Here is a 19597-nt window from a genome sequence, read left to right as displayed (position 1 = left end):
CACTCATTGATGTTTGTCACATAGACTACACTCATTGATGTTTGATACACAGACTACACTCATTGATGTTTGATACAGACTACACTCATTGATGTTTGATACACAGACTACACTCATTGATGTTTGATACATAGACTACACTCATTGATGTTTGATACACAGACTACACTCATTGATGTTTGTCACACAGACTACACTCATTGATGTTTGTCACATAGACTACACTCATTGATGTTTGATACACAGACTACACTCATTGATGTTTGATACAGACTACACTCATTGATGTTTGTCACACAGACTACACTCATTGATGTTTGTCACACAGACTACAATCATTGATGTTTGTCACATAGACTACACTCATTGATGTTTGATACACAGACTACACTCATTGATGTTTGTCACACAGACTACACTCATTGATGTTTGTCACACAGACTACACTCATTGATGTTTGTCACTCAGACTACACTCATTGATGTTTGTCACACAGACTACACTCATTGATGTTTGTCACACAGACTACACTCATTGATGTTTGTCACACAGACTACACTCATTGATGTTTGTCACACAGACTACACTCATTGATGTTTGTCACAGACTACAATCATTGATGTTTGTCACATAGACTACACTCATTGATGTTTGATACACAGACTACAGTCATTGATGTTTGTCACACAGACTACACTCATTGATGTTTGTCACACAGACTACACTCATTGATGTTTGATACACAGACTACAGTCATTGATGTTTGTCACACAGACTACACTCATTGATGTTTGTCACACAGACTACACTCATTGATGTTTGATACATAGTTGTACAATAATTGCTATTTAACATGTTTTTGTAGTGTTCTTCTGATGATATATATATCAATTTTTTTTGTAGATTTGTTTCAGAAATGGATATGTCACTAGCCTCTATTGTTCAATTGTTGATACTATTGTTATGTTCCGAACAAATTACCGGTCAGAACTCGTTACTGCAGCAGCTATTACAAACACTACGCTCGGGTGTACCAACAGCTCAGGTAAGTTCACACCAGACTTGTGAACCGACCGCTCAGGTAAATTAACATCAGACACATGGCCGACAGCTTAGGTAAAATCACACCAGACTTGTGAACCGACAGCTTAGATAAGTTTACTTCAGACTTGTGAACTGACCGCTCAGGTAGGTTCACACCAGACATGTGAACCGACCGCTCAGGTAAGTTCACTTCAGACTTGTGAACTGACAGCTCAGGTAAGTTCAGTTCAGACTTGTGAACTGACAGCTCAGGTAAGTTCACAACAGACATGTGAGCCGACCGCTAAGGTAAATTAACATCAGACACATGGCCGACAGCTTAGGTAAAATCACACCAGACTTGTGAACCGACAGCCCAGGTAAGTTCACATCAGACATGTGAATTGACAGCTCAGGTAAGTTCACACCAGACATGTGAACCGACCGCTCAGGTAAGTTCACTTCAGACTTGTGAACTGACCGCTCAGGTAAGTTCACTTCAGACTTGTGAACTGACCGCTCAGGTAAGTTCACACGAGACATGTGAACCGACCGCTTAGGTAAGTTCACACCAGACATGTGAACCGACCGCTCAGGTAAGTTCACTTCAGACTTGTGAACTGACAGCTCAGGTAAGTTCACACCAGACATGTGAACCGACCGCTCAGGTAAGTTCACATCAGACATATGGACCGACAGCTTAGGTAAGTTCAACCCATTCTTATGAACCGACCGCTTAGGTAATGTCAAACCAGACTTGTGAACCGACAGCTCAGGTAAGTTCACACTAGACATGTGAACCGACGACTCAGGTAAGTTCACATCAGACATATGAATCGACCGCTCAGGTAAGTTCACACTAGACATGTAAACTGACCGCTCAGGTAAGTTCACTTCAAACATGTGAACAGACCGCTCAGGTAAGTTCACACCAGAGATATGAACCAAAAGCTTTGCTAAGCTTACATCAGACAGGTTCTGTACAAAACTACCAAAACGTACCGCTTATCCATATTATTCAAAAGCGAAATCCCCATCGTAATTTTCCTGTTAGTTTACTATCCCATTACAGCCTGGTATTCATCTCATTTGTTGTCATGTGCCTATACAATCTTTTTGATGAACTTTGCAAAAAATACGGCAATCTTAAAACTTCTGTTTATCAAAAAAAAACTTATACTTTAAGTCACCCTAGACAATACGGTTGGGTTTTTTTTTGGTTGCTTAGTTACCCGCATCAGATCGTGGGCTGTTCAAATCAAATCACCCGTCGTCTGTCGACCGTCAATAAACCCCCTTTGTTAACGCTATTTCTCAGAAAGTTCTTTATTGACATTTAACAAAATCCCAGCTAGCTTTTTCTTGATCTGATTTCGTACATGTTAGATTTTCAGACTGATTTTAAAACAAAATGGCCGACAAGCAGACATTTTGAATTTTGGCAATTGAAATTTGTTACGGTTATTTCTCAGAAAGTACTTAATTGATCTTTCCAAAATTTCATGTGAAGGTTTCCCTTGGTCACTAGTTGTACCTTTTAAACGGTGATACTGTTTGGAAATCAAAATTGTCGACCAGCATCTTTGTCACCACATAATTTATGATAACGACACAATTTATAAAGAAAATTTAGAAGTTATTTTAAAGAGATAAATTGGCACCAGATGCAAAGATAATCTTTCCTTCGTACATGTTTCAACCTAATTTATTTAAAAATAAATTATTTATTATATATAATGACATTTGAAAAGTTATTACAAATTTCGTCAAGTTGTTTGGTCATCTCAATGTAAATTGTAATAACAAATCAAAGTAATTTTATCAGGATGAATAGGCACCAGATGGAAAGATAATCTTTCCTTTGTAAATGTTTCAACCTAAATTCTATTAACAAAATGTGGTGACACAAATTATATGATCCTGACAGACGAAGATTGTATTAACATTTTAGGAGAAATTAACCAAAGAATATTTCTAATGTCACTTGTGATGACGTCATTAGTTGAACTTATTCCATATTGAGACTAAAGGAGGAGTTAAATCTAATCAGTATGATTTGTATGTCAAGGCGTTTATATGAGGAAAAGAGGAAAAAAAGATAAATCTTACATAAAACCAATAAAGAACTTCAAATGGTGGGCGCCAATATCTCTTAGTGGGTCCCTCATTTTCATTTCTAAAATGCTAATTTTGAGTTCTGATTTAAATCTTTGACCAAACTTTCTATGTCTTTTGTTCATGTAAAATATCTATTGTATTAATCGCTATACGTGGCATTGTTTTTTTTTTTTTCAAAGTCTGCGCCTTTGACGATTGACCAGGAAATACTCAATGCAGCAGGTACCACTTTGATGTGTTGATTTTTCAAAATCATTTTCTTCCGAATAAATGGTGTTGTAAGCTTTTTTTAAATTTTCTTAATTGCAATATTCCTTTCTGAAGACTTCATAGTACGGTATACGAGAAATCACATGTTAATCACGTGGTATGACAATAATATAACGTACTAGTCTACTGAGACGAATCCTGCAATAAAGTTGACTCTGTTGATCGCGTACGGACGTAGAGACAATAAAATTGAGTCTGTCGGTTGAACACATACGGACGTAGGGATAATAAAATTGATTCTGTCTGTTGGACGCGTACGGACGTAGGGACAATAAAATTGAGTATGTCTGTTGATCGCGAACGGACGTAGGGACAATTAAGTTGAGTATGTCTGTTGATCGCGTACGGACGTTTGGACAATGAAGTTGACTATGTCTGTTGAACACGTACGGACGTAGGGGCAATACAAGTGAGTCTGTCTTTTGATCGCGTACGGACGCAGGGACAACTAAGTTGATTCTGTCTGTTGATCGCGTACGATCGCAGGGACAATACAATTGAGTCTGTCTGTTGATCGTGTACGGACGTAGGGACAATAAATTGATTCTGTCTGTTGGACGCGTACGGACGTAGGGGCAATACAAGTGAGTCTCTGTTGATCGCGTACGGACGCAGGGACAATTAAGTTGATTCTCTCTGTTGATCGCGTACAATCGCAGGGACAATACAATTGAGTCTGTCTGTTGATCGCGTACGGACGTAGGGACAATAAAATTGAGTATGTCTGTTGATCGCGAACGGACGTAGGGACAATAAAATTGAGTATGTCTGTTGATCGCGAACGGACGTTGGGACAATGAAGTTGAGTCTGTCGGTTGAACACATACGGACGTAGGGATAATAAAATTGATTCTATCTGTTGGACGCGTACGGATGTATGGACAATAAAGTTGATTCTGTCTGTTGATCGCGTACGGACGTAGGGATAATACAATTGAGTCTGTCTGTTGATCGCGAACGGATGTAGGGACAATCAAATTGACTCTGTCTGTTGATTATGTACGGACGTACAAAACAATTTCTTTTTTCATTAATTTTGGTTTTATTTCAGGCGAGGAAGCATTCAACAGTGATATAAGCGACGTGACACACGGTGAATACCAATTCCAGGGAGATATAATCTTCAAATATGGCGACCTTGCAGGGGCTCTAGAACCGTAAGTATAATATAATATAGCGAACTAGTAGACTCTCTAGGACGGTACGTATTATATAATATAGCGAACTAGTAGACTCTCTAGGACGGTAGGTATTATATAATATAGCGAACTAGTAGACTCTCTAGGACGGTAAGTATTATATAATATAGTGAACTAGTAGACTCTCTAGGACAGTAGGTATTATATAATATAGTGAACTAGTAGACTCTCTAGGACGGTAGGTATTATATAATATAGTGAACTAGTAGACTCTCTAGGACTGTAAGTATTATATAATATAGTGAACTAGTAGACTCTCTAGGACGGTACGTACGAACTAGTAGACTCTCTAGGACGGTAGGTATTATATAATATAGTGAACTAGTAGACTCTCTAGGACGGTAGGTATTATATAATATAGCGAACTAGTAGACTCTCTAGGACGGTAGGTATTATATAATATAGCGAACTAGTAGACTCTCTAGGACAGTAGGTATTATATAATATAGCGAACTAGTAGACTCTCTAGGACAATATATATTATATAATATAGCGAACTAGTAGACTCTCTAGGACGGTAGGTATTATATAATATAGCGAACTAGTAGACTCTCTAGGACAGTAGGTATTATATAATATAGCGAACTAGTAGACTCTCTAGGACAGTAGGTATTATATAATATAGCGAACTAGTAGACTCTCTAGGACGGTAGGTATTATATAATATAGCGAACTAGTAGACTCTCTAGGACTGTAGGTATTATATAATATAGCCAACTAGTAGACTCCCTAGGACTGTAGGTATTATATAATATAGAGAACTAGCAGACTCTCTAGGACGGTAGGTATTATATAATATAGCTAACTAGTAGACTCTCTAGGACGGTAGGTATTATATAATATAGCGAACTAGTAGACTCTCTAGGACGGTAGGTATTATATAATATAGCGAACTAGTAGACTCTCTAGGACTGTAAGTATTATATAGTATGAAATAATAACGGTTGAAAACTAGTTTCTCAACTGAAACATTTTATTTCATTAAAATCGATTTGATATCAAAAGAAAATGAGTTTATCGAGGTCTCTGTGATATTTGACTAAAATATAGCATGCTACTGTTCATCATACACATCGTCCAATATGTTAAGAAAAATAAAGAAATTGAACAATTGGAAACTTCTTATAAGAAATCTGCGCCAGAAATCGAAGCGTGTAGACGTCAAACTAAAACGGGGAGTGAAGAACCCGGATGACATCAAATCATCCGGGCTATCAGGTTGTTTTTTTAATATTTTGTGTTTTTACCATTTGTTAAACAGTGAACAATCGGCCTTTGATGGACCCGTTAGAAAAAAGAGGAAAACCGCACAGGACACAACAAAACGATGGACGGAAAATACCGTCTTAATAGCCTTCGATTCTAATTCCGCATTCAGTAAGTTTTATAATTAACTACTATAATACACCTCCTTTATAACAAACTTCCTATAATACACCTCCTTTATAATTTACTACCTATGATACACCTCCTTTATAATTAACTACCTATGATACACCTCCTTTATAATTAACTACTATGATACACCTCCTTTATAATTAACTACTATAATACACCTTAATAATTAACTACTATGATACACCTCCTTTATAATTAACTACCTATGATACACCTCCTTTATAATTAACTACCTATGATACACCTCCTTTATAATTAACTACTATGATACACCTCCTTTATCATTAACCACCTATAATACATCTCCTTAATAATTAACTACTATGATATACCTCCTTTATAATTAACTACCTATGATACACCTCCTTTATAATTAACTACCTATGATACACCTCCTTTATAATTAACTACTATGATACACCTCCTTTATAATTAACTACTATGATACACCTCCTTTACAATTAACTAACTATACTACACCTCCTTTACAATTAACTACTATAATACACCTCCTTTATAATTAACTACCTATAATACACCTCCTTTATAATTAACTACCTATGATACACCTCCTTTATAATTAACTACCTATGATACACCTCCTTTACAATTAACTACTATGATACACCTCCTTTATAATTAACTACTATGATACACCTCCTTTATAATTAACTACCTATGATACACCTCCTTTATAATTAACTAATATAATACACCTCCTTTATAATTAACTACCTATGATACACCTCCTTTATAATTAACTACTATGATACACCTCCTTTATAATTAACTACCTATGATACACCTCCTTTATAATTAACTACCTATGATACACCTCCTTTACAATTAACTACTATGATACACCTCCTTTATAATTAACTACTATGATACACCTCCTTTATAATTAACTACCTATGATACACCTCCTTTATAATTAACTAATATAATACACCTCCTTTATAATTAACTACCTATGATACACCTCCTTTATAATTAACTACTATGATACACCTCCTTTATAATTAACTACCTATGATACACCTCCTTTATAATTAACTACCTATGATACACCTCCTTTACAATTAACTAACTATACTACACCTCCTTTATCATTAACCACCTATAATACACCTCCTTTATAATTAACTACCTATGATACACCTCCTTTATAATTAACTACCTATAATACACCTCCTTTATAATTAACTACTATGATACACCTCCTTTATAATTAACTACTATGATACACCTCCTTTATAATTAACTACCTATGATACACCTCCTTTATAATTAACTACTTATGATACACCTCCTTTATAATTACCCACTTATGAAACATCTCCTTTATAATTAACTTTTGAATTGATGATATAAGTTCTTTCTGATTTAGCGCCTACGCAGCGTCGTGAATTCCAGAATGCCATTGATCAATGGCAACAGAAAACTTGCTTGCGGTTTCGTACACCAACAATAAATGACATACATCAGGGTAAATCCTTCGTATTCGTCCAGAACGGCAAAGGGTCAGTAACTTTGGTGTTTTATAAACACACTGTGGTGTGTGATGTATCGTTATATATATACACTGTGGTGTGTGATGTACCGTTATATATACACACTGTGGTGTGTGATGTACCGTTATATATACACACTGTGGTGTGTGATGTACCGTTATATATACACACTGTGGTGTGTGATGTACCGTTATATATACACACTGTGGTGTGTGATGTATCGTTATATATACACACTGTGGTGTGTGATGTACCGTTATATATACACACTGTGGTGTGTGATGTACCGTTATATATACACACTGTGGTGTGTGATGTACCGTTATATATATACACTGTGGTGTGTGATGTACCGTTATATATACACTGTGGTGTGTGATGTACCGTTATATATACACTGTGGTGTGTGATGTACTGTTATATATACATACTGTGGTGTGTGATGTATCGTTATATATACACACTGTGGTGTGTGATGTACCGTTATATATATACACTGTGGTGTGTGATGTACCGTTATATATACACACTGTGGTGTGTGATGTACTGTTATATATACACACTGTGGTGTGTGATGTATCGTTATATATACCCACTGTGGTGTGTGATGTACCGTTATATATATATATATACTGTGGTGTGTGATGTACCGTTATATATACACTGTGGTGTGTGATGTACCGTTATATATACACACTGTGGTGTGTGATGTACTGTTATATATACACACTGTGGTGTGTGATGTACTGTTATATATACACACTGTGGTGTGATGTATCGTTATATATACACACTGTGGTGTGTGATGTACCGTTATATATACACACTATGGTGTGTGATGTACCGTTATATATACACACTGTGGTGTGTGATGTACCGTTATATATACACACTGTGGTGTGTGATGTACCGTTATATATACACTGTGGTGTGTGATGTACTGTTATATATACACACTGTGGTGTGTGATGTACCGTTATATATACACTGTGGTGTGTGATGTACCGTTATATATACACACTATGGTGTGTGATGTACCGTTATATATACACACTGTGGTGTGTGATGTACCGTTATATATACACACTGTGGTGTGTGATGTACCGTTATATATACACTGTGGTGTGTGATGTACTGTTATATATACACACTGTGGTGTGTGATGTACCTGTACCGTTATATATACACACTATGGTGTGTGATGTACTGTTATATATACACACTGTGGTGTGTGATATACCGTTATATATACACACTGTGGTGTGTGATGTACCGTTATATATACACACTATGGTGTGTGATGTACCGTTATATATACACTGTGGTGTGTGATGTACCGTTATATATACACACTGTGGTGTGTGATGTACCGTTATATATATACACTGTGGTGTGTGATGTACCGTTATATATATACACTGTGGTGTGTGATGTATCGTTATATATACACACTGTGGTTTGTGTTTGATGTTAAATTTTCTCCTTATTGTGTATTAGTGTTAAAATTGATAGATTATGCTGTTTAGTGACATTAGCATATATATGTCGCTTGTCATTTAGAATATCTGTGAACATTATAAGCAACAAAATAAATAATCTGTATAGACTAGGTATTCTGTTACTGTATACTTACGTACTTAGTTACACTTTCTACGCAGGTGCTCCTCTCCTTTGGGAATGAACCCCATGCGACAGACTGGTATCTTCCGATATCAACCTCTAACACTCGCACAACAATGCAGAACGGTAAGCTATCCGTAGTGTTCCCTACTCCCTCCCCAACGTTATCGGTAGTGTTCCCAACCCCCTCCCCAACGCTATCCGTAGTGTTCCCAACCCCGTCCTCCAACGTTATCGGTAGTGTTCCCAACCCCTCCCCAACGCTCTCCCTAGTGTTCCCAACCCCCTCCCCAACGCTATCCGTAGTGTTCCCAACCCCGTCCTCCAACGTTATCGGTAGTGTTCCCAACCCCCTCCCCAACGCTATCCGTAGTGTTCCCAACCCCTCCCCCAACGCTATCGGTAGTGTTCCCAACCCCCTCCCCAACCATATCGGTAGTGCTAAAAATCCCTCCCCAACGCTCTCCCTAGTGTTCCAAACTCCCTCTCCATCGCTATTGGTAGTGTTCCCATCCCCCTTCCCAACGTTATCGGTAGTGTTCCCATACCCCCTCCTCAACGGTATATCTAGTGTTCCCTAAGCTCAGAAGTAATTACCCCCTAGCTCATTATAACAGTTCAAACATAAATACTCCCTAAATCATGATAAAAAAGTAAATTAATTAATACTCCCTAGATCATTATATAAACTAAATAATAAATACTCCCTAGATCATTATAAAAACTAAATAATAAATACTCCCTAGATCATTATCAAAGGTAAATAATAAATACTCCCTAGATCATTACAAAAGGTAAATAATAAATACTCCCTAGATCATTATAAAAACTAAATAATAAAGACTCCCTAGATCATTATAAAAGGTAAATAATAAATACTCCCTAGATCATTATATAACAGGTAAATAATAAATACTCCCTAGATCATTATATAAACTAAATAATAAATACTCCTTAGATCATTATATAAACTAAATAATAAATACTCCCTAGATCATTATATAAACTAAATAATAAATACTCCCTAAATCATTATAACAGGTAAATAATAAAGACTCCCTAAATCATTATAAAAGGTAAATAATAAATACTCCCTAGATCATTATATAAACTAAATAATAAATACTCCCTAGATCATTATATAACAGGTAAATAATAAAGACTCCCTAGATCATTATAACAGGTAAATAATAAAGACTCCCTAGATCATTATATAAACTAAATAATAAATACTCCCTAGATCATTATAACAGGTAAATAATAAAGACTCCCTAGATCATTATAAAAGGTAAATAATAAATACTCCCTAGATCATTATATAAACTAAATAATAAATACTCCCTAGATCATTATATAACAGGTAAATAATAAAGACTCCCTAGATCATTATAACAGGTAAATAATAAAGACTCCCTAGATCATTATATAAACTAAATAATAAATACTCCCTAGATCATTATAACAGGTAAATAATAAAGACTCCCTAGATCATTATAAAAGGTAATAATTAATACTCCCTATATCATTATAAAAGGTAGATAATTAATACTCCCTAGATCATTATAAAAACAAAATAATAAAGACTCCCTATAGATCATTATAAAAAGTAATAATTAATACTCCCTAGATCATTATAACATACAAACCAGTGAAAATATTATGTTATTTTCAGAGACGTATCATGATGCATGAAATCGGACATTGCCTCGGTTTGATTCACGAACAGTCTCGCTCTGATAGAGATTCGCATATATCGGTTCTGTGGAAGAACGTTCCGATGCACATGCGCCACAATTTCCAACGGTTCACCACACAAGTGACCAATAACCGGAATACTCCATACGACTACGAGAGTCTGATGCATTACGGACCAAAGGTAGGTATAAATATGTGCTGTCCTTAACTAACCTTACCACGGACACTACTAGGACCCACGGACCAAAGGTAGGTATAAATATGTACTGGTCTTAACTAACCCTACCACGGACACTAGTGGAATTTCGGTGATTTAGTCCGCCAAAACTACCTCATTCCCGTAATGAGGATATTTCACAACATGGCTGGAAACAGTGTGATTTAATAACAACTTATGAAGCTTTTTGTGTTAAACGAATTATTTCTAGACTTATTATGTTGAAGGCATTTTTTTCTGAAATATTCTATTTCAAGGTAATTAACTAAAAACAACCCGGACATAGTAACGAAATCATCATTCAAACACAAAATCGATTAAACGAGATCAAAATAACAACAAAAGAATAGGCGACAACAGTTGCCATACAAATTTAGGTCGAATCGACAATACGCCATACAAATCTAGGTCAAATTGGCAACACGCAACACGCCATACCAATCTAGGTCAAATAGATAACACGCGTCATACAAATCTAGGTCAAATTGACAACACGCCATACAAATCTAGGTCAAATCGACAACACACCATACAAATCTAGATCAAATTGACAACACACCACCCAAATCTAGGTCACATCGACAAAACCTGTAATATAAATATAATCAAATTGGCAACACGCCATACAAATCTAGGTCAAATTGACAACACGCAACACGCCATACAAATCTAGGTCAAATTGACAACACACCATACAAATCTAGGTCAAATTGACAACACACCACATAAATCTAGGTCAAATTGACAACACACCACACAAATCTAGGTCAAATCGACAACACGCCAAACAAATCTAGGTCAAATCGACAACACGCCATACAAATCTAGGTCAAATCGACAACACGCCATACAAATCTAGGTCAAATCGACAACACGCCATACAAATCCATATCGACAACACGCCATACAAATCTAGGTCAAATTCACAACACGCCATACAAATCCACATCGACAACACGCCATACAAATCTAGGTCAAATCGACAACACGCCATACAAATCTAGGTCAAATCGACAACACGCCATACAAATCTAGGTCAAATCGACAACACACCATGCAAATATAGGTCAAATCGACAACACGCCATACAAATCTAGGTCAAATCGACAACACGCCATACAAATCTAGGTCAAATCGACAACACGCCATACAAATCCACATCGACAACACGCCATACAAATCTAAGTCAAATCGACAACACACCATACAAATATAGGTCAAATCGACAACACGCCATAAAAATATAGGTCAAATCCGGGTAAAATCCCAATCTCAAAAGTGACAACTGCACCACTGGACTTATTAACAAACATCAAACACATCAGACATCAAAGTTGTGTTGAAGTAGTTATAACACGCTGAGTTTTGATCGAAATAGAATCAGCTCTGTATCTGTAAGACCCCGGATAGAAATAATATTTACACAATAATTTCACATAACACTGATTGACGCCATTAAATATTGAATATTTTTCAGGCCTTCAGCACTAATGGGGAACCAACACTCCGGACCACGAATCCCTCCTACCAGGATAGGATAGGGGCGTTCCAGGAAATCAGCCAGTACGATGCCTTGGCTATAAACAATATGTATGACTGTGGGGTCTCAATGCAGCAGACTATGGTTCCATGGTGGCACTTTGTTGGCAAACGGAAGAAGTAGTTGTTTGCCAGAATGGCAACACCAGACACTGAAAACTACATCACTGAACGGCAAAGGAACAGCGTGTGTAGACTTGTGAGAGGTCAAATTGAAAAAACTTTTATTGGAAGCATTCTTCTCTGTTTTAATTCAAATAAATCGTTGATACCTTTAACAAAGGTAAAACTTTGGCATCTGTCATGTTGTAAATGTCATGTTGTAAATGTCATCAAATCAAAAGTCTTATAAGTACAAATATATGTGTATCGTGATCGTGATCGTGTTATGAGAACTTCTTAATACATGCACACCAGATCAAAGAAAACGTGTCTTAATTGTATTTGTTTTGTTTAACGCCCTATTAACAGCCAGGGTCATCTACGGTCTTTACCTGACCAGAGGTGGAGGGTTAGTGATAAAGTGTCAGGACACCTTAACCACTAGGCCACCGCGGCCCCTGCTGTTGTATTTGAATCGAAGTGACAGATTTAGAGAGCACTTTGTGGAAGAACCCAAAATTACCCTGGAAATTCTCAAAATCTGGAAAAGAAATCTAAACCAAAACATTGTTCACTAACAAAAACTTTCTCGAGATTGTTTAAAAAAAATGCTTCATAAAACGAAGCTGTAGCTAAATTACAACATCAAATCTGAATCCCAATTCACTGTCAACATTCCGCCGACATAAAAACGTAGTCCCAATTTACTGTCAACATACCGCCAGCATAAAAACCTAATCCCAATTCACTGTCAACATACCGCCAACATAAAAACCTAATCCCAATTCACTGTCAACATACCGCCAACATAAAAGCCTAATCCCAATTTACTAACAACATTCCGCCAACATAAAAACCTGATCCCAATTTACTGTCAACATTCTGCCGACATAAAAACCTAATCCCAATTCACTGTCAACATACCGCCAACATAAAACCTAATCCTAATTCACTGTCAACATTCCGCCGACATAAAAACCTAATCCCAATTTACTGTCAACATACCGCCAACATAAAACCTAATCCCAATTTACTGTCAACATACCGCCAACATAAAAACCTGATCACAGCTCACTATCAACATACCGCCAACATAAAAGCCTAATCCCAATTTACTGTCAACATTCCGCCGACATTAAAACGAAATCCCAATTCACTGTTATGGTCAAGCATCACATTTCCTAATAAGATATTCCACACAACTATCTTTGGTATAAATATCTTCTTGTCAAATGCCTTTTGAAAATTTGAATAAATGCATCCACGGGTTGTCTTTGTCAATGGCGGTGGTACAGTTAAGAGCTGAATAGAAGTCGATCTGTCCGATATCTAAATCCATACTATTTGTTGGGAAATGACGAGTTTGCTCTCAGGTATTAATCAAACTCATTTTCTAACGAGTGCTCCAGTTACGTTACACACAACTGAATTGAATGTAACAGGCAGATATTTTCTAGGCGTTGTTCCCTCCATGTAAATTGTTAACTTTATTTACTTCACAAAAATTGCGAAACAAGCTATATTTCAGTCTTGTTGGCGCTGATGGAAAAGCGAGAGGGATGTTACTGTTGGAGGAAACCGGGGAAAACCCAAGTGGTCGGCAGGTAGCCCCATAACTACGTCCGATCGGGGATTCCAACCCGGCCGCTCTAGATGAAAGACATTTTGCTACCACTGTGGACTGTGTCAATACGTATGCATCCTTCTAATACGTTTGTACAGTTCCAATATTTCGTGCCTTGAGGGCATCGGAGTATCCGAATGAGATAACCATGACGAGGAAAGGTCGGAAAAAGACTTTGATATATCGAGGCATGTGGCCCTACATTGCACAGCATATTCAGTGTACAAATGCTCGGTTTTATTTCTTTTGTTTAACGGCCTATTAACAGCCAGGGTCATGTAAGGACGTGCCAGGTTTTGGAGGTGGAGGAAAGCCGGAGTACCCGGAGAAAAACCATCGGCCTATTGTCAGTACCTGGCAATGGCCCACTGGGGTTTCCAACTCGCGACCCAGAGGTGGAGGGCTAGTGATAAAGTGTCGGTACACCTTAACCACTCGGCCACCGCGGCCCCTTTGTGTACAAATAGAATAAGCATGGTCATTGAAAGATTGTTAAGATAATTATTAATTAAGGTTTAAATCAAATATTAATGATGGCAAATGGTGTTTTCTTTTTTGAAAAATAAGTATAAAATACATATATATCAATTAGCTTTGTAAGTAAATAGAACGCAACAGAAGTGAAAGTGTCACCTGTGCACATTTAAATGAACCATTGCCATTTAAAAACTCTCATGGTTACCATATGAACAGCATCATCCTTTTGGTTTCTGAGTAGTGTTTTTCTTTCAAGTTTAGGTGCCAAGTGGTAGCGAAAATAAGGATGATAACAGGCAATTTAGAGAATTTTGATAATTGCAAAGGGTAATAACTCCAGCAAAAATATTGAATATTGACATGGGGTTCAAACTCAAACTGCAATTCATTATGACAAAGCTACATACTGATTGATGTGGTAGGCGGTAACGAAAAATAAGTCAGGAAAAGGGTTCATTATTCGAGTTTACTATGTGCCAAGGACCATAACTAAAAATGGAATTTCGAGACAAGGTTCAAACTCGATCTATGATCTAGTATGATGAATCCGCACACCAAATAACAAGTCGTTGTCGCAAGCGGAAGCAAAAAAAAAAGGGTCCGGGAAAAGGGTAATTACGAGAATTTCCGATTTGCAAAGGGCAATAACTCCAGAAAAAATATTATAATATTTTTACGGGGTTCAAACTCAATCAAAGATTCATTAGATAACAAAGTCACAGACTACGTTACATGTACGTGTAGAAATATATATGGCAAGTAGTAAGAAAACAGTTCGAAAAACAGACGACGACGCCGCCGCCGCCGCCGCCGCCGCCGCCGCCGCCGCCGCCGACGACGACGACGACGCAGGACGACAAAGTGATCCCTAAGTGTCCGCCATGCCTTGCAGACGACACAATAATGAAGCTGTGGTCCAATAAATGTACTGGACCTTGACGAACTGGTGTTCGCTGGTTGGACATTACTAAAATACTTCCAGGATAATGAGACCATGTGTTCCGTAAGAGTATGCGGCTTCTGCTTCATCGGCAATACTAGCCATGCAAATCCGGGTCAAATCCGGGTCAAATCTGTAAAATGTAAAATTCTAAGAATAAGAATTTGGGTGGGGCGCTACTGGTCATTCGTGTCTACAAGCATCAAATGGCTGACCGCATATCGCATCAACTGCATTTGTAACTTTGCATTTCTTAAAAAAAAAACTTTTAATCAGAGAACAAAGACGTTCCTTGTAGAGGGAAAAGGGAATGATAGCATAACATTTGTAAAAATCAAAGGAATTTATAAAAGAGATGTTTTAATGATCTAATGTTCAACATAGTAGCTCTTTATGGTAGAGTGAAAAAAAATGTTTTTCCATTTTTTTTCACACTAAATTGTTTTTAAAATACCACGATACAATCCATCTGGGCATCCAAAAGAAGATTTTAGATATTTAAGTCAATTTGACCCTTTTTGGCCCCGCCAATCAACCCTTGGGGTCAGTCGTGACCAACATGCATATCATAAAACTACCATCTCATATTTATAATTCTAACAATGTTTGTATCATTTAAAATGGCAAGCAAAGAAATCATGCTCAACAAATTGTGATTTTTTTCTATATAAACTACAGTTAAGTTTACCATTCCCTACATGGGAGTCATTTCTTAAAGACCTTAGCATACATGACCCTGGATGGACGTGTTTATTTGACTTACACGACCCTGGATGGACGTGTTTATTTGGACTAACATGACCCTGGATGGACGTGTTTATTTGGACTAACATGACTCTGGATGGACGTGTGTATTTGGACTAACATGACCCTGGATGGACGTGTTTATTTGACTTTCACGACCCTGGATGGACGTGTTTATTTGGACTAACACGACCCTGGATGGACGTGTTTATTTGTAATAACATGACCCTGGATGGACGTGTTTATTTGGACTAACATGACCCTGGATGGACGTGTGTATTTGGACTAACATGACCCTGGATGGACGTGTGTATTTGGACTAACATGACCCTGGATGCGTGTTTATTTGGACTAACATGACCCTGGATGGACGTGTGTATTTGGACTAACATGACTCTGGATGGACGTGTGTATTTGGACTAACATGACCCTGGATGGACGTGTTTATTTGACTTTCACGACCCTGGATGGACGTGTTTATTTGGACTAACACGACCCTGGATGGACGTGTTTATTTGTAATAACATGACCCTGGATAGACGTGTTTATTTGACTTTAACGACCCTGGATGGACGTGCTTATTTGACTTTCACGACCCTGGATGGACGTATTTATTTGACTTACATGACCCTGGATGGACGTGTTTATTTGACTTTCACGACCCTGGATGGACGTATTTATTTGACTTACATGACCCTGGATGGACGTGTTTATTTGACTTTAACGACCCTGGATGGACGTGCTTATTTGACTTTCACGACCCTGGATGGACGTTTTTATTTGACTTACATGACCCTGGATGGACGTGTTTATTTGACTTTCACGACCCTGGATGGACGTATTTATTTGGACTAACATGACCCTGGATGGACGTGTTTATTTGACTTTCACGACCCTGGATGGACGTGTTTATTTGGACTAACATGACCCTGGATGGACGTGTTTATTTGACTTTAACGACCCTGGATGGACGTGCTTATTTGACTTTCACGACCCTGGATGGACGTATTTATTTGACTTACATGACCCTGGATGGACGTGTTTATTTGACTTTCACGACCCTGGATGGACGTATTTATTTGACTTACATGACCCTGGATGGACGTGTTTATTTGACTTTAACGACCCTGGATGGACGTGCTTATTTGACTTTCACGACCCTGGATGGACGTATTTATTTGACTTACATGACCCTGGATGGACGTGTTTATTTGACTTTCACGACCCTGGATGGACGTATCTATTTGACTTACATGACCCTGGATGGACGTGTTTATTTGACTTTAACGACCCTGGATGGACGTGCTTATTTGACTTTCACGACCCTGGATGGACGTATTTATTTGACTTACATGACCCTGGATGGACGTGTTTATTTGACTTTCACGACCCTGGATGGACGTGTTTATTTGGACTAACATGACCCTGGATGGACGTGTTTATTTGACTTTAACGACCCTGGATGGACGTGCTTATTTGACTTTCACGACCCTGGATGGACGTATTTATTTGACTTACATGACCCTGGATGGACGTGTTTATTTGACTTTCACGACCCTGGATGGACGTATTTATTTGACTTACATGACCCTGGATGGACGTGTTTATTTGACTTTAACGACCCTGGATGGACGTGCTTATTTGACTTTCACGACCCTGGATGGACGTATTTATTTGACTTACATGACCCTGGATGGACGTGTTTATTTGACTTTCACGACCCTGGATGGACGTATCTATTTGACTTACATGACCCTGGATGGACGTGTTTATTTGACTTTAACGACCCTGGATGGACGTGCTTATTTGACTTTCACGACCCTGGATGGACGTATTTATTTGACTTACATGACCCTGGATGGACGTGTTTATTTGACTTTCACGACCCTGGATGGACGTATTTATTTGACTTACATGACCCTGGATGGACGTGTTTATTTGGACTAACACGACCCTGGATGGACGTGTGTATTTGGACTAACATGACCCTGGATGGACGTGTTTATTTGGACTAACATGACCCTGGATGGACGTGTGTATTTGGACTAACATGACACTGGATGGACGTGTGTATTTGGACTAACATGACACTGGATGGACGTGTGTATTTGGACTAACATGACCCGGGTTGGACGTATTTATTTGGACTAACATGACCCTAGATGGACGTGTGTATTTGGACTAACATGACACTGGATGGACGTGTTTATTTGGACTAACATGACTCTGGATGAACGTGTTTATTTGACTTACATGACCCTGGATGGACGTGTTTATTTGGACTAACATGACCCTGGATGGACGTGTGTATTTGGACTAACATGACCCTGGATGGACGTGTTTATTTGGACTAACATGACCCGGGATGGACGTGTTTATTTGACTTACATGACCCGGGATGGACTTGTTTATTTGACTTACACGACCCTGGATGGACGTGTTTATTTGGACTAACATAACCCTGGATGGACGTGTTTATTTGGACTAACATGACCCTGGATGGACGTGTTCATTTGGACTAACATGACTCTGGATGAACGTGTTTATTTGACTTACATGACCCTGGATGGACGTGTTTATTTGGACTAACATGACACCTGGATGAACGTGTTTATTTGACTTACACGACCCTGGATGGACATGTTTATTTGGACTAACATGACCCTGGATGGACGTGTGTATTTGGACTAACATGACCCTGGATGGACGTGTTTATTTGGACTAACATGACCCTGGTTGGACGTGTTTATTTGACTTACATGACCCAGGATGGACGTGTTTATTTGGACTGCCATGACCCAGGATGGACATGTTTATTTGGACTGCCATGACCCAGGATGGACGTGTGTATTTGGACTAACATGACTCTGGATGGACGTGTGTATTTGGACTAACATGACCCTGGATGGACGTGTGTATTTGTACTAACATGACACTGGATGGACGTGTTTATTTGGACTAACATGACCCTGGATGGACGTGTGTATTTGGACTAACATGACCCTGGATGGACGTGTTTATTTGGACTAACATGACCCTGGATGGACGTGTTCATTTGACTTACACAACCCTGAATGGACGTGTTTATTTGGACTAACATCACTCTGGATAGACTTG

The 19597-nt window shown here is 38.1% G+C and overlaps 1 protein-coding gene across 5 annotated transcripts in view; it reads left to right on the top strand.

Moving 5' to 3' along the window:
• LOC117317020 (protein SpAN-like) overlaps nucleotides 1-12895 on the top strand; it is a 29487-nt gene extending 16592 nt beyond the window's left edge. For 3 of the 5 annotated variants that reach the window (XM_033871800.1, XM_033871799.1, XM_033871798.1), the window contains exons 2-9: nucleotides 904-1045; nucleotides 3321-3363; nucleotides 4463-4568; nucleotides 5872-5987; nucleotides 7384-7531; nucleotides 9181-9268; nucleotides 10815-11018; nucleotides 12532-12895. In XM_033871800.1, coding sequence (XP_033727691.1) covers nucleotides 917-1045; nucleotides 3321-3363; nucleotides 4463-4568; nucleotides 5872-5987; nucleotides 7384-7531; nucleotides 9181-9268; nucleotides 10815-11018; nucleotides 12532-12717 — 1020 coding nt within the window. In that variant the 5' untranslated portion in view covers nucleotides 904-916 and the 3' untranslated portion in view covers nucleotides 12718-12895. The remainder of the gene's footprint in view (nucleotides 1-903; nucleotides 1046-3320; nucleotides 3364-4462; nucleotides 4569-5871; nucleotides 5988-7383; nucleotides 7532-9180; nucleotides 9269-10814; nucleotides 11019-12531) is intronic. The other 2 variants (XM_033871802.1, XM_033871801.1) reach the window with 1 other exon arrangement.
• Nucleotides 12896-19597: the final 6702 nt, after the last annotated feature.

This window comes from Pecten maximus, chromosome 18 (genome assembly GCF_902652985.1).
Source record: "Pecten maximus chromosome 18, xPecMax1.1, whole genome shotgun sequence".
NCBI classification, from domain to species: Eukaryota; Metazoa; Mollusca; class Bivalvia; order Pectinida; family Pectinidae; genus Pecten; species Pecten maximus.
The sequence above is the reverse complement of the archived record's forward strand: the minus strand, read 5'-3'. Positions and strand labels throughout refer to the sequence as shown.